At 59.5% G+C, this 13,101-nt stretch overlaps 1 protein-coding gene across 3 annotated transcripts; it reads left to right on the top strand.

Moving 5' to 3' along the window:
* The first annotated feature begins 1,006 nt into the window (after positions 1–1,006).
* On the top strand, positions 1,007–13,088 carry MAP3K6 (mitogen-activated protein kinase kinase kinase 6). 3 transcript variants are annotated; one of them, XM_030913589.1, is made up of 29 exons: positions 1,007–2,218; positions 3,523–3,662; positions 3,751–3,774; positions 4,035–4,225; positions 4,344–4,512; positions 4,883–4,989; positions 5,415–5,585; positions 5,683–5,795; positions 6,165–6,324; positions 6,548–6,710; positions 6,788–6,895; positions 7,020–7,069; positions 7,163–7,258; positions 7,405–7,492; positions 7,575–7,708; positions 8,049–8,176; positions 8,421–8,557; positions 8,888–8,993; positions 9,544–9,701; positions 9,799–9,991; positions 10,091–10,229; positions 10,531–10,729; positions 10,873–11,049; positions 11,336–11,441; positions 11,706–11,865; positions 11,955–12,067; positions 12,164–12,237; positions 12,521–12,597; positions 12,797–13,088. In XM_030913589.1, the coding sequence occupies exons 1-29, from the start codon at positions 1,879–1,881 to the stop codon at positions 12,873–12,875; spliced, it is 3,900 nt and encodes a 1,299-aa protein (XP_030769449.1). In that variant the 5' UTR covers positions 1,007–1,878; the 3' UTR covers positions 12,876–13,088. The 3 variants fall into 3 exon arrangements, with proteins under 3 accessions (XP_030769449.1, XP_030769450.1, XP_030769451.1); XM_030913590.1 differs by lacking the exon at positions 3,751–3,774; XM_030913591.1 differs by lacking the exon at positions 7,163–7,258.
* The last annotated feature ends 13 nt before the right edge of the window (positions 13,089–13,101 follow it).

Raw genomic sequence — 13,101 nt, 5'->3', positions numbered from 1 at the left:
GGCTTCTCTCTCTGGAGGTGTGCAAGACAAGGCCAGAGGGGCATATAGTGGAAGGACTGGAGGAGATTCAAGCTCCATTGACAATTTCCCGAGGCCCTCTGTGTCCTGCAAGTGGATGGCTTTTGTGGCAGGAATTGCACAATTGCACAGCTTTTTTTTTTTTTTTTTTTTTGAGATGGAGTCTCAGTCTGTCGCCCTGCATAGGTTGGAGTGCAATGGCACGATCTTCACTCACCGCAACCTCCGGCTCCTGGGTTTAAGCCATTCTCCTGCTTCAGCCTCCCACGTAGCTGGGATTACAGGCACATGCCACCAAGCCCTGCTCCTTTTTTTTGTATTTTTAGTAGAGACGGGGTTTCACCATGTTGGCCAGGCTTATCTCAAACTCCTGACCTCGTGATCCACCCGTCTTGGCCTCCCAAAGTGGGATTCCAGGTGTGAGCCACCACCCCTGCTGGGAATTGCACAGCTTTCTCAGCCTGTCAGTTGCTCATGCTTGTCCCCTGTACGTTGTCTGTTTTCCACTCCAGCCTCTGTTGCAGGCCAAGTTCTCAAACTCTGCCACTTCCTGCCTGTCCCATTGGGTGCTAGTTCAAATCCAAGGTCAAACCAAGGAAGGTACATTTTTCTTCCACAAGGCAACAGGGCAATGAAAAAGCCATTGAGTAGCATTTAAGCAGTTTATTTGCCCAAAGCCACGTTCTAGTAAGTGGTAGAATTAAATAGTTAAGAGCCTGACAGGCGGTCCTGGGTTTGCACCCTGCTCTGTCATGTGCTGAGTGATCTTGGAGAAGTTATTCAACTTAAGTCCCCATTTCTTGATTTCAGGGTCCACTGAGGCTTATACCAGGTTGCTGCCTCACCAAGAAAGTTGGGGATTCTTGGGGATTTGAAGCTGAGAAGCTGTTGTAGTGCAAAGGGCTGGGGTTGACTCCTTCAAGGGGTGGCTAAAGAAATGTTTAAGAGTGGGAAGTGCTTCTCAGGTCCAATGGTCACCTTCTGCATAGAAGTCAAAGGTCAGCGGGGGTCCATAGCAGGTTGGGTCCTGGGGAAAGCAGCCCCCTAGCGACAGTAAAGGCTCAGATGCCAAGTCTCACTCCAGGATTGAAGGCTTTCGGACAAGCGGCCTAGGGTGTAGGTTTCCCCCATCCCAGTCCCTCCCTGCCTGCACTCACTGGGCCCGGAAGGACACCCACTGTTCATCATGCTCTGCGCACCCTAATGTCTCTAGAGAGCCATTCATTCAACAGATCCCTGCAGGGCAGGCCTTGAGGATCGAACCTTTTCCCTATAGCCCCGGCCTCGTCACACATTTTATGTGCGCTTGCTGTGAGCAGTCCACAATCTTTGGCGTGCACAGGGGCACAGGCTGTTCCGGAAGCCTCCAGTCTCCAAAGTTCTGGCGGGAGAGAAGGGAGGGGAGAAGCTGAGTCTCAGGCCGCTAGGGAGCGGCGCTGCCCCAGGGCCGAGGGTGGAGCTTTCTGGGTCGGCCGGGAAAGGGCTGGGCTCAGTCTACAAGTGAAGGCAGGTCAGCGTTGGCGGGCGCTCCCTTGAGGAGTCCAGGTGGCAGGCACCTCCGGGCCGATTCCCAGGATCCCTCAAGTGGCTCTGAGCTGCCGACCACCGGATGCCCCAGATTCCTAGGACCCAATCCCGGATTTCAGAACCTCAGGACCTTGCAAGTCTGAGTTCGGATTTCTCCCTGGACTTTAGATTTCTGGAAAGGGACGTCAGGCCAGATTCCGGATCCCTAGATCCCGTGGGATATTCTCCGATTCCGACTGGATTCCAGATCCCAAGATTCCTGATCTGCCGGCCCAGGCTCCTGCTCCGCCGCGGGTTCCCAGTGCGCGGCGCCCCGCGCCTGAGCGCCCCCGCATGGCGGTGCAGTGTCCCCGGTCCGGGGCGGAGCGCGCCGGCAGCTGCTGGCAGGACCCGCTGGCCGTGGCGCTGAGCCGGGGCCGGCCGCTCGCGGCGCCCCCGGGCCGGGGCTGTGCGCGGAGCCGGCCGCTCAGCGTGGTCTACGTGCTGACCCGGGAGCCGCAGCCCGGGCTGGAGCCTCGCGAGGGAACTGAGGCGGAGCCGCTGCCCCTGCGCTGCCTGCGCGAGGCTTGCGCGCAGCTCCCCCGGCCGCGGCCGCCCCCGCAGCTGCGCAGCCTGCCCTTCGGGACGCTGGCGCTAGGCGACACCGCTGCGCTGGATGCCTTCTACAACGCGGGTGAGCGCGCTGGGGGCGGGGCCGGATCTGGGCGGGACTCAGGGTCCTGGGTGGGGATCCAGCCGGGCTCGACGGCTCAAGGCAGGGGCCGGGAGGGTTACCGGGTCTAGGGGACTTAAAGTGAGATGAAACTGAAGGGCTTGGGACAGGGCCGTGAAAAAAGTGGGATTTAGGGGATCTGGGGCGCGGCCAGGCTCGGGACGACACAGGGATCCGGGCGCAGCTCCAGGGCCTGGGGTTGGGGCTTAGGCACCCTTCAGTCGGAGCGGTGCCCTGCGAGCCGGGCAAGGATGGGGCGGGGCTTTGGAACTCTGGGGCGGGGCGGGGAGCGGCGCGGGGCTGGACTCAGCCTCAGTCTCAGGAGGATGTCACGCGGATCTCTTGAGGACAATTACTGGGAGAGCAGCTTAGACTTAGGGAAAGGGGCTGTACCGGGGAGGCTGGAGTTGAGGAGTCCTAGCATACTGTTTCCGAGGATCGGGCTGGAGAAGTAAACAGAGAAGCGAACGGACCCAACGGGACTGGATACTGGGTGAGGGAGCTTAGGTTAAGTGGCCTCAGCGGCGAAGAAAGAATGGGCGGGGAAGGATGGGCCAGGGGCGGGGCCAGAAGGAGGCTATTCCCCCGCGGGTCACTCCTCCCTCCAGCCAGCCCGGATGCTCCGCCCCCATACTTACTTGCTCATGCTGGAGTCCGGTAGCTGTGCTTCCTGGATGTCCATGAAATCGTAGCCTAAAATGAAGGCTGACCCGACGATCACTCGGACACAAAGACACAATTATCGACAGACACAAATCACATACATGTTGACTCGTGCAGGCCCTAGCAGACGCTGTCACACACACAGGTACAGTCAGACATAGTAAGCTGTACATGTCACACATATACACATACATACATTTAGGCACAGCGTTGTCCATGCACACTGATGGTAGCCCCTTTCAAGAGACTGTGCTGAAGACCAAAGGGAGGGGACTTCTGTGTTTGCGCAACTCCCACCTCCCAAATGTCCTGGAACAGACTCAATTGGTCCACAGCCTCCCTTCCCCCATGCCAGGTGCTCACAGGCTCTGAACCGTGGCCTGAGGGTCCCAGCCCAGTGAGCCCAACTCCTCTCCTGCAACACCACAGAGATCAGTTCTGTGAAAGTGCTGGGGTCCCCTAAAAAGGGCCGACTGAAGCCCAAAGCAGAAACAGACCCTACTGGAGTCCCACAGCAAGGCAGGTCAAGCCAGGATGGACCCCTGCTCCTTCCCCATCAAGCTGGGCTTCAGGGATCAGCGCCGCCCCCTCTGTGCCTGCAGACGTAGTGGTGCTGGAGGTGAGCAGCTCGCTGGTACAGCCCTCCCTATTCTACCACCTTGGTGTGCGTGAGAGCTTCAGCATGACCAACAACGTGCTCCTCTGCTCGCAGGCCGACCTCCCTGACCTGCAGGCCCTGCGGGTAGGTGGCCTGGGGCTGGTGGGGGCAGGCACGGGGCTGGGGTAAGGCCTACACAGAACACCAGTATCTGACTGTCTGCCTCCTGCAGGAGGATGTTTTCCAGAAGAACTCGGTGAGCAGAATCCACCTCTCACTCAAAAGTGCCCTTTGACTTTCACTATGACCTCTGACCTCCACTAATCCTCCTGGCTTCCTCAGTCACCTAACGCCCCCCTGACATCCCATGTGTTCCTCTGTTTCCTGTTGCCTCCTCTCATGACGGGTGCCCCTTTCCTGCGATTCCAATTCCCACTGGTGCTGACCTTTGATGCTCTCACTCCCCTTATCTGTGCTGACCTCTGACCTCACTGATTCCTGCCTCCCTCCCACCAGGATTGCGTTGGCAGTTACACACTGATCCCCTATGTGGTGACGGCCACTGGTCGGGTGCTGTGTGGCGATGCAGGCCTTCTGCAGGGCCTGGCTGATGGGCTGGTACAGGCTGGAGTGGGGACCGAGGCTCTGCTCACTCCCCTGGTGGGCCGGCTTGCCCGCCTGCTGGAGGCCACACCCACAGACTCTTGGTAATGAGGGCCCCCAGGGAGGGTGCTCCAGGAGGGTGCTGGTGAGGGTACGGTGGGCTGGGGCTGAGGTGCAGGCCCCACCATTCTCTTTCCCTGCCTCCCCTGCCCTGGGCATCAGTGGCTATTTCCGGGAGACCATTCGGCAGGACATCCGGCAGGCGCGGGAGCGGTTCAGTGGGCCGCAGCTGCGGCAGGAGCTGGCTCGGCTGCAGCGGAGACTGGACAGCGTGGAGCTGCTGAGCCCCGACATCATCATGAACTTGCTGCTCTCCTACCGCGATGTGCAAGTGCGTGGTGTTCAGAGAGGCAGTAGGGCAGCTGGCATTTGAGGTCAGACAAACCCAAGTTCAGCTCCTGGCTGGGCCACTTGCTCGCTGGTGGCTTTGGGCAAATGATCAAACGTCTCTGAGTGTTGGCTTCCTTATTTGTTAGACAGGATGAGCATGTTGCTGCCTCCTGGGGCCGTTGTGGGGTTGGGAATACCCAACATGGGGCACAGAGCAGGTTCTCCCTGTGAAGTGTGGTGTCTGCTGGGCCTAAGGAGGCGTGCAGAAGATGGTGGCTGGGTGGGATGTCAGGTGTGGGAAAGGACCCTGGCTCAAGGTTCCTCGGGGCCTGGAGGCCCATGATGCCAGTACTTGCTGTTCCCTGATGCAGGACTACTCGGCCATCATTGAGCTGGTGGAGACGCTGCAGGCCTTGCCCACCTGTGATGTGGCCGAGCAGCATAATGTCTGCTTCCACTACACTTTTGCCCTCAACCGGTGAGTGGCAGAGCAAGGGTTAGATCATAGCCACATAAAGGTTTCCGAAACCTGAGTCTCTGCTGTGCAAAGCCATTGCTGTCTGGGATCACTGCTGTTTGGGGAATTTGCTGACCAGGGTCACTGATGTCAGTAGGTCCCTGTTGTTCTGAGTTACTGCTGCCTGGTCGGGGTGGGGGAGGTGGTGCTGCCTGTGGTATGGTCACCACTGTTCAAGATCACTGCTCCTAAGGGTCATTGCATCTAGGAATCACTTCTATCTGAGGTCACTACCCCTAGAGAGGTCAGTGCTGGCCAGGGTCAATATCATTTTGAGATCATTATTGTCAGGCCCGTGGAAGGGTCCCTGCTGTTCAGTGTCTAGAGGTCCCTGAACAGAGTAGGCCAGGGCCATCAGGGAGGGCCTGAGCCCATCTTTTCCCTAGGAGGAACAGGCCTGGGGACCGGGCGAAGGCCCTGGCCGTGCTGCTGCCACTGGTACAGCTTGAGGGCTCCGTGGCACCGGATCTGTACTGCATGTGTGGCCGTATCTACAAGGACATGTTCTTCAGTTCAGGTTTCCAGGATGCTGGGTACCGGGAGCAGGCCTATCACTGGTAAGGAGCACAGTGAGTGGCTGGCGTGCTGAGCTATGAGATGAGGGATGGTGCTGTGGGCATCGGTCCAGCCCTGTGCCTCCTACCCCCACCCCAGGTATCGCAAGGCTTTTGACATAGAGCCCAGCCTCCACTCGGGCATCAATGCAGCCGTGCTCCTCATTGCTGCCGGGCAGCACTTTGAGGATTCCAAGGAGCTCCGGCTAATAGGTGAGCACAGATCCTGGCTCTTGTCTCGTCACCCACAGGGGTTCAGAGGGGCCTGGGAAGAGGGCAGGGAGAGAGCACACTGGGTAAGAGGTAGGATGAGTTCATCCATTTTGGACTGTCCTGCCCATACCCACACCTGGGTCCTAATACCTGTTCTGGGCCCTCAGGAGCCCTCAAACCCACAAATGTTCCCTAACACATCTGCATGTTCATATACCTGTGCCTGAGCTCCTGTTCCCACCCGAGATCTTGCCACACCCAATGATTTACTCATATCTGTGTTCATGTCCACACTCAGGCCCACAGAAATGGTGGGCCTCACTCACCCCTGCACCCACACTCACTGGAGCCCATTCCCCTCTCCCCCAGGCATGAAGCTGGGCTGCCTGCTGGCCCGCAAAGGCTGCGTGGAGAAGATGCAGTATTACTGGGATGTGGGTTTCTACCTGGGAGCCCAGATCCTTGCCAATGACCCCACCCAGGTGGTGCTGGCTGCAGAGCAGCTGTATAAGCTCAATGCCCCCATATGGTAGGTGGCCCCCTCTGCATTCTTGGCCTGACCTGGGCTGTCAGCTCCTGCACCTATGTCCATTGGCATGCTAGACTGAACCCTGAGCCAATGACCTGGCTACTTTTAGACCAGTGCCCGTGGCACCCCATGCCAACGTTTTAGCTATATCCAGGCCAGTTTCCTCTCCCTGGCAGTGCTGGTTGGTGCCTGTGCTGAACTGAGGATGCGGCTTTGCGTGCAGGTACCTGGTGTCTGTGATGGAGACCTTCCTGCTCTACCAGCACTTCAGGCCCACGCCAGAGCCCTGTGGAGGGCCACCACGCCGTGCCCACTTCTGGCTCCACTTCTTGCTACAGTCCTGCCAACCATTCAAGATGGCCTGTCCCCAGGGCGACCAGTGCTTGGTGAGGCCTGTAGGGGTGGTGGACCTGGGAAAGGGGTAAGCCCCTTCTGACAGACCCTACTCCCCCACTGCCTGCAGGTGCTGGTCCTGGAGATGAACAAGGTGCTGCTGCCTGCAAATCTCGAGGTTCGGGGTACTGACCCAGTGAGCACAGTGACCCTGAGCTTGCTGGAACCTGAGACCCAGGTGAAGTCGCTGCTGAGGCCCCTCACTCACCTCTGCTGGGACCTTTTCTGTGGAGCCTTTCTCCCATTCGCAGACCCTTCTCCTGTCCCCAGCACCCCCCATCACACCCCATTTCTTCTTGCAGGACATTCCCTCCAGCTGGACCTTCCCAGTCGCCTCCATATGTGGAGTCAGGTGATAGGTGGGACCTGGGGCGACTGGAAAGACGGGAGGTTAGGGTCCCTGCCACCCAGCCTGACACTCACTGGGTTCTTCATCCCTTCCCAGCGCCTCCAAGCGCGACGAGCGCTGCTGCTTCCTCTATGCACTCCCTCCGGCTCAGGATGTCCAGCTGTGCTTCCCCAGCGTAGGGCACTGCCAATGGTGCGCAGTCTTTCATGGTCAGGGTACTCTGAGGACCAGGATGCCCGGTGGAGTGGGGAAAAGAAAGGGACGACGTCCCTCAGGTGCCCTGGGTTATGTGGGGACCAAGATGCCCCTCCCGTGAGTCTTACCTCCCCCACCTACAGGTTCTGCGGCCTGATCCAGGCCTTGGTGACGAACCCGGATTCCACGGCGCCCGCGGAGGAGGCAGAGGGCGTGGGGGAGGTGTTGGAGGTGAGGATGCGGGACTGGGAGCTCGCGGAGGGCGAGGGGCCGCGGGCCCTGCTGAACCCCCATCTCACTCCGTGCCCGGCAGTTTGATTATGAGTACACGGAGACGGGCGAGCGGCTGGTGCTGGGCAAGGGCACGTATGGGGTGGTGTACGCGGGCCGTGATCGCCACACGAGGGTGCGCATCGCCATCAAGGAGATTCCGGAGCGGGACAGCAGGTGCGGTGCGTGGCCGCGCGGGCGGGGCTGAGGGCTCGCGAGGGCGGAGTGAGCTGGGCCACGAGCGGAGCGGCTTCTGTGGGCGGGGCCTAGTGGGCGGGCTCGTAGGACCTGAGAGTTCGAGCCCTGTGGACTGGGCCCGTGGGCGGAACAGCCAGGACCAGGCGGGCGGGACTGAGGTCTGGAGGGTCCTATGGGCCGGGTGGGTAGTAAGGGTGCGGAAGTTGGGAGAGGGCTTGTGGGCGGGGCAGGTCCTTGGGGCGGGGCCAGGCTGGGGCGGGATGGGCTGGGCTTCTCTGCCCACATCGGTCCCTTTCCTCTCTCCCCTACCTCCCCCCAGGTTTTCTCAGCCCCTGCATGAAGAAATCGCTCTTCACAAACGCCTGCGCCACAAGAACATAGTGCGCTATCTGGGCTCAGCTAGCCAGGGCGGCTACCTTAAGATCTTCATGGAGGAAGTGCCTGGAGGTGCCTGCCCTGTGTGGGATGGGAATGAAACTGAGGTGTGGGGCATGGTACCGAGGCAGGCAGGGTTGGAGAGCCCAGGGGGAAATGCACCCTAGTGCGTGTGGGTGGTGTAGCCTAGAATTAGCTGAGGAGTGGCGCTGGGTGATGGAGTTGGGGCTATGACACGCGTGTGTCTGGGCCTTGAGCAGAGATGCGGGCTGGAGCCAGTGGGTAGGAACAATGAACTTGGACTGTCCCCACCCAGGCAGCCTGTCATCCTTGCTGCGGTCAGTGTGGGGACCCCTGAAGGACAACGAGAGCACCATCAGTTTCTACACCCGCCAGATCCTGCAGGGACTTGGCTATTTGCATGACAACCACATCGTGCACAGGGACATTAAGGTAAGCCCTGGGGCTGGCCCGCCCTCATCTGCTGGGGGTGGCGGGGGAGGACGTGGTCTCAGACACAGGCTAGCAGAGTGAGCAGACCTGTTGCAAAGGGTAGGAAATTAATCAGGGAGGCTCTTTAGAGAAGGAGGGGAAAAGTTCAGCTCTGAAGCCAAACCAATTGTCAGCTCCCAGCCCCAGAGGGGCATGTAAGTGGGATGGCAAGGGGAGAGTGTTGACAGAGACAGGACCAGGCTGGGATCTCCAGGAGATGGGATCCCAGAAAGAGGGTCTAGTTCTGCTGGCAGGGGCCCAGCTCAGTGTCCACTAATGACTATCGATCAGGGGGACAATGTGCTGATCAACACCTTCAGTGGGCTGCTCAAGATTTCTGACTTTGGCACCTCCAAGCGACTGGCAGGAATCACACCTTGCACTGAGACCTTCACAGGTAACAAGGTGTGGGGGTGGTGAGTGGGGATGCTGACCTGGGGCAGAAGATGTCTTGGAACCTTCCAGGGAATGGGGTTTCTCCTAGGCATGGAGTTAGAGTCCTAATGGGGAATGAAACCCAGGGTGAGTGATTGGGCCAGGGCTGAGGTGATGGCATCTAGAACTGGAGCTTGGATAAGTGATGAAACTGACTTTAGCACTTGAGGAGTGTTGATGTAGGCCAAGGTGGGAGTTGGAGGAAAAAGCTGGTGATGGAGTTCAGGGGGACGATGCAATCCAGGATGTGTGCTGGAGCACTACTGTGGGTGATGGAGTCTGTGAATGTGGTGGAGCCCAGGGTGAATGATGGAAGCCTTGGCAGGTGATGGAGCCTCGGATGGTGATGGAACTCAGGATAGATGTTTGATGACCAGGATAGGTGTTGAGGTACGTTTTGGATGATAGGTTCAGTATGGGTGCAGTCGGCCTGAGGATGATGGCATTCCCCTCCCCTCTCCAACCCCATGTTAAAGCCTAGATGGGCATCAGTGCTCCTGCTTCTGTCCTAGGAACTCTGCAGTATATGGCCCCAGAAATCATTGACCAGGGCCCACGCGGTTATGGGAAAGCAGCTGACATCTGGTCACTGGGCTGCACTGTCATTGAGATGGCCACGGGTCGCCCCCCCTTCCATGAGCTAGGGAGCCCACAAGCTGCCATGTTTCAGGTAAGACCCCTTTGGGCCTGGCACATGGAAGTGGCATAGGGCCAGCCTGGGCCTTGGACACCTCTGAATGTCACCCTTGTTCACCCTCCCCCAACAGGTGGGTATGTACAAGGTCCATCCACCAATGCCCAGCTCTCTGTCGGCTGAGGCCCAAGCCTTTCTCCTTCGAACTTTTGAGCCAGACCCCCGCCTCCGAGCCAGCGCCCAGGCACTGCTGGGGGACCCCTTCCTGCGGCCTGGGAAAAGGAGTCGCAGCCCCAGCTCCCCCCAACATGTTCCACGGCCCTCAGGTGCTTGGAGGTGGCAGGATGGACACACTGGAGGGCAGAGGAGTTGTGGAGCTGTGAGGGGGGAAGAGGGCCCAACTGACAGCTCTGTCCCTCCCTCAGATAACCCTTCCGCCAGTTCCATTCCTTCAGCCGACTCAACCACCCAGTCTCAGACATTCCCGCGCCCTCAGGGACCGTCTCAGCACCCGCCCAGCCCCCCAAAGCGCTGCCTCAGTTATGGGGGCACCAGCCAGCTCCGGTGAGACCTAGGCTCCTGGGATGGGTTCCCTTTGCCTGGTTTTGCCTTTTTCTCCCCTCCTACAAAAGCCCTCCTTGGGGACCTGGGCACCTTGACCACTTGTGAATGTGGAATTTGGTGCCTCCCCATGCCCTGTTCTGGCAACTCTAACTTGGACTTGTGTCCTCTCAGTGCGGGGTTTATCTGTGTTCATGCCTGTGAGGTAGGCATAAAAGCAGGAGAGCCAGAATTCAAACCCGGCAGCAGAGGTGACTGGCTTGTTGCTGCCCGTCTTCAATCAGCCGCTTGCCCTTGTGCCCAGGGTGCCCGAGGAGCCTGCGGCCGAGGAGCCTGCGTCTCCGGAGGAGAGTTCGGGGCTGAGCCTGCTGCACCAGGAGAGCAAGCGTCGGGCCATGCTGGCCGCGGTACTGGAGCAGGAGCTGCCAGCGCTGGCGGAGAATCTGCACCAGGAGCAGGAGCAGGAGCAGGAGCAGGAGCAGCAGCAGCAGGAGCAGGAGCAGGTGGGCGGCCCACCCTAGCGCCCCCTGGTGGTAGCGCAGGGTCAGGACACCTGTTGATGTCCCCGCCCCCCCACTAACCCACCTCCGCGGCTGCGTCTTATTTGGCTGGAACACTCGCTGACCACCCCTCTCTTCCTTCTCAGGGGTCCCATCTGGGCAGAAACTATGTGGAAGAGCTGCTGCGCTGCCTCGGGGCACACATCCACACTCCCAACCGCCGGCAGCTGGCCCAGGAGCTGCGGGCTCTGCAAGGACGGCTGAGGGCCCAGGGCCTTGGGCCTGCACTTCTGCACGGACCGCTCTTTGCCTTCCCGGATGCGGTGAGGGCGCCTTCTGGTAATCAGAGCTGCCCAACAACAGGTAGTGAGCTCCCCGTGCCTGGGGAGGTGCCAGGACTTGATGTTCCAAGATTCCCTGTCTCCTCCCTGAAGATCAGGCCTGCAGCAAAAAACCGTCTGCCCAGTCCTAGCTTCCCAGCCCCTCCCTGGACCTCTAGGCCGCCCATCCCACTTGCCTCCCACCGAAGACTTTCTAGGCCTTTCCAACTCAAGCTCTGCCTCTAGTTGAGGCTCAGCTGTCTCAGCGGCGCCCTCCCTCCCCCTGCAGGTGAAGCAGATCCTCCGCAGGCGCCAGATCCGTCCACACTGGATGTTCGTTCTGGACTCACTGCTCAGCCGTGCTGTGCGGGCAGCCCTGGCTGTGCTGGGCCCAGGTAGGAGGGGAGTGCCACGGCCTCCTGCCGGCGAGGGTGTGGTGCTTGCTGGGCGAGGTGAACATCGAATGGGGCCGGTGGGGGCCAGGCGGGACAGGGGCAGGCAGGCGCCGGTGGGGGTGTGACTAAATGGACATCTCTCATACTGGCACTGCCTGGGGCCTGCCCAGAGCTGGGCACCCTACCCCTCCACTCCCTTGCTGGGGTCTGGGGGTCCCAAACAGGCGTTGTAGCCTTGCCTGAATTCACGGCACCCGGCTGCAGAGGTGGAGAAGGAGGCGGTCTCACTGAAGTCAGAGGAGCTGAGTAAAGAAGGGGACTCCCAGCAGAGCCCAGGCCAGCAGAGCCTGCTTCCAGTGGAGCCTGAGCAGGGCCCCGCTCCTCTGATGGTGCAGCTGAGCCTCTTGAGGGCAGAGACTGATCGGTAAAGCCCCTTGGAATCGCTCATAGCCTCTGCCGGGCTTCAACCCACTCCCCACTCACCACTCCATTCTACTCTTCTCTGCCCCACAGGCTGCGGGAAGTCCTGGCCGGGAAGGAACGGGAGTACCAGGCCCTGGTGCAGCGGGCTCTACAGCGGCTGAATGAGGAAGCCCGGACCTATGCCCTGGCCCCAGAGCCCTCAGGTGAGTGGGCCTTGGCTGGAGAACACTATTGGTGGGTTCGAGGCAGCTTCTAGCGGGAGGCACTCTTGGGCTCATCACCTGACTACTTCTTGACAGCCGCTCTTTCAACGGACCAGGGCCTAGTGCAGTGGCTACAGGAACTGAATGTGGATTCAGGCACCATCCAAATGGTGAGGTGGGGAGTGCTTGGCTATCCCTGACCTCACCAGCCAAAGCCTCCATCTCTGTCCATCTTCTCGCTCTTCTCACTGTGCCCTCTGATGCAGAGAATCTCAATACTAGAAGAACACTTAGTATTCTCTTCCCATTGTATGGATGAGAAAACTGAGGCCCAGAAGGGTGTGATCTGCCTCCGTATTTTGGCAGCAGAGCAAAGCTAGTACCCGGGTCTCTGGACACATCTTTCTGTAATTCCTTATTTCCCTGTTTCTGCGGGTCTTTGTCCACATCCAGCTGTTGAACCATAGCTTCACCCTCCACACCCTGCTCACCTATGCCACTCGAGATGACCTCATCTATACCCGCATCAGGTACATTCTGGGTCCCCCAAGGGTGAACCATGCATGTGGCCTCATCCTGGCCAACTGCAGGCCTGCCTAGGTTCCTTCCTGGAAACCAAAGGGGCACCTGGGTCCCCTAGTGACAGAGGGGGCACTGGGCAGACAGTGGGTGCAAGAGAGAGTCCAGGGCCACCTTCCGGCTGAGCCACACAGAGTCCATTACCCCCAGGGGAGGGATGGTATGCCGCATCTGGAGGGCCATCTTGGCACAGCGAGCAGGATCCACGCCAGTCACCCCTGGACCCTGAGAGGCTGAATGAGGGCATCAGAGGCCAGACAGATCCAAGGATGGATGAATGGAGAGGACAAAGGCAGCTTCTGACACACCAGCCCCAGGACCTGGGGTGACTGGAGGAAGCCAGGCGAGTGGGGGCCAGGACTGGTTCCAGTGAGAGAAACCAACCACAGGCACCCAAGCACTAACAGACAAAACGTATTAAACAGAACACTTTTGAACCTTTGTCCTGGCAATTT

Source organism: Rhinopithecus roxellana, chromosome 12 (genome assembly GCF_007565055.1).
Source record: "Rhinopithecus roxellana isolate Shanxi Qingling chromosome 12, ASM756505v1, whole genome shotgun sequence".
Classification (NCBI taxonomy): Eukaryota; Metazoa; Chordata; class Mammalia; order Primates; family Cercopithecidae; genus Rhinopithecus; species Rhinopithecus roxellana.
Note: the sequence above shows the minus strand (reverse complement) of the source record. Positions and strands in the feature narration are given on the sequence as shown.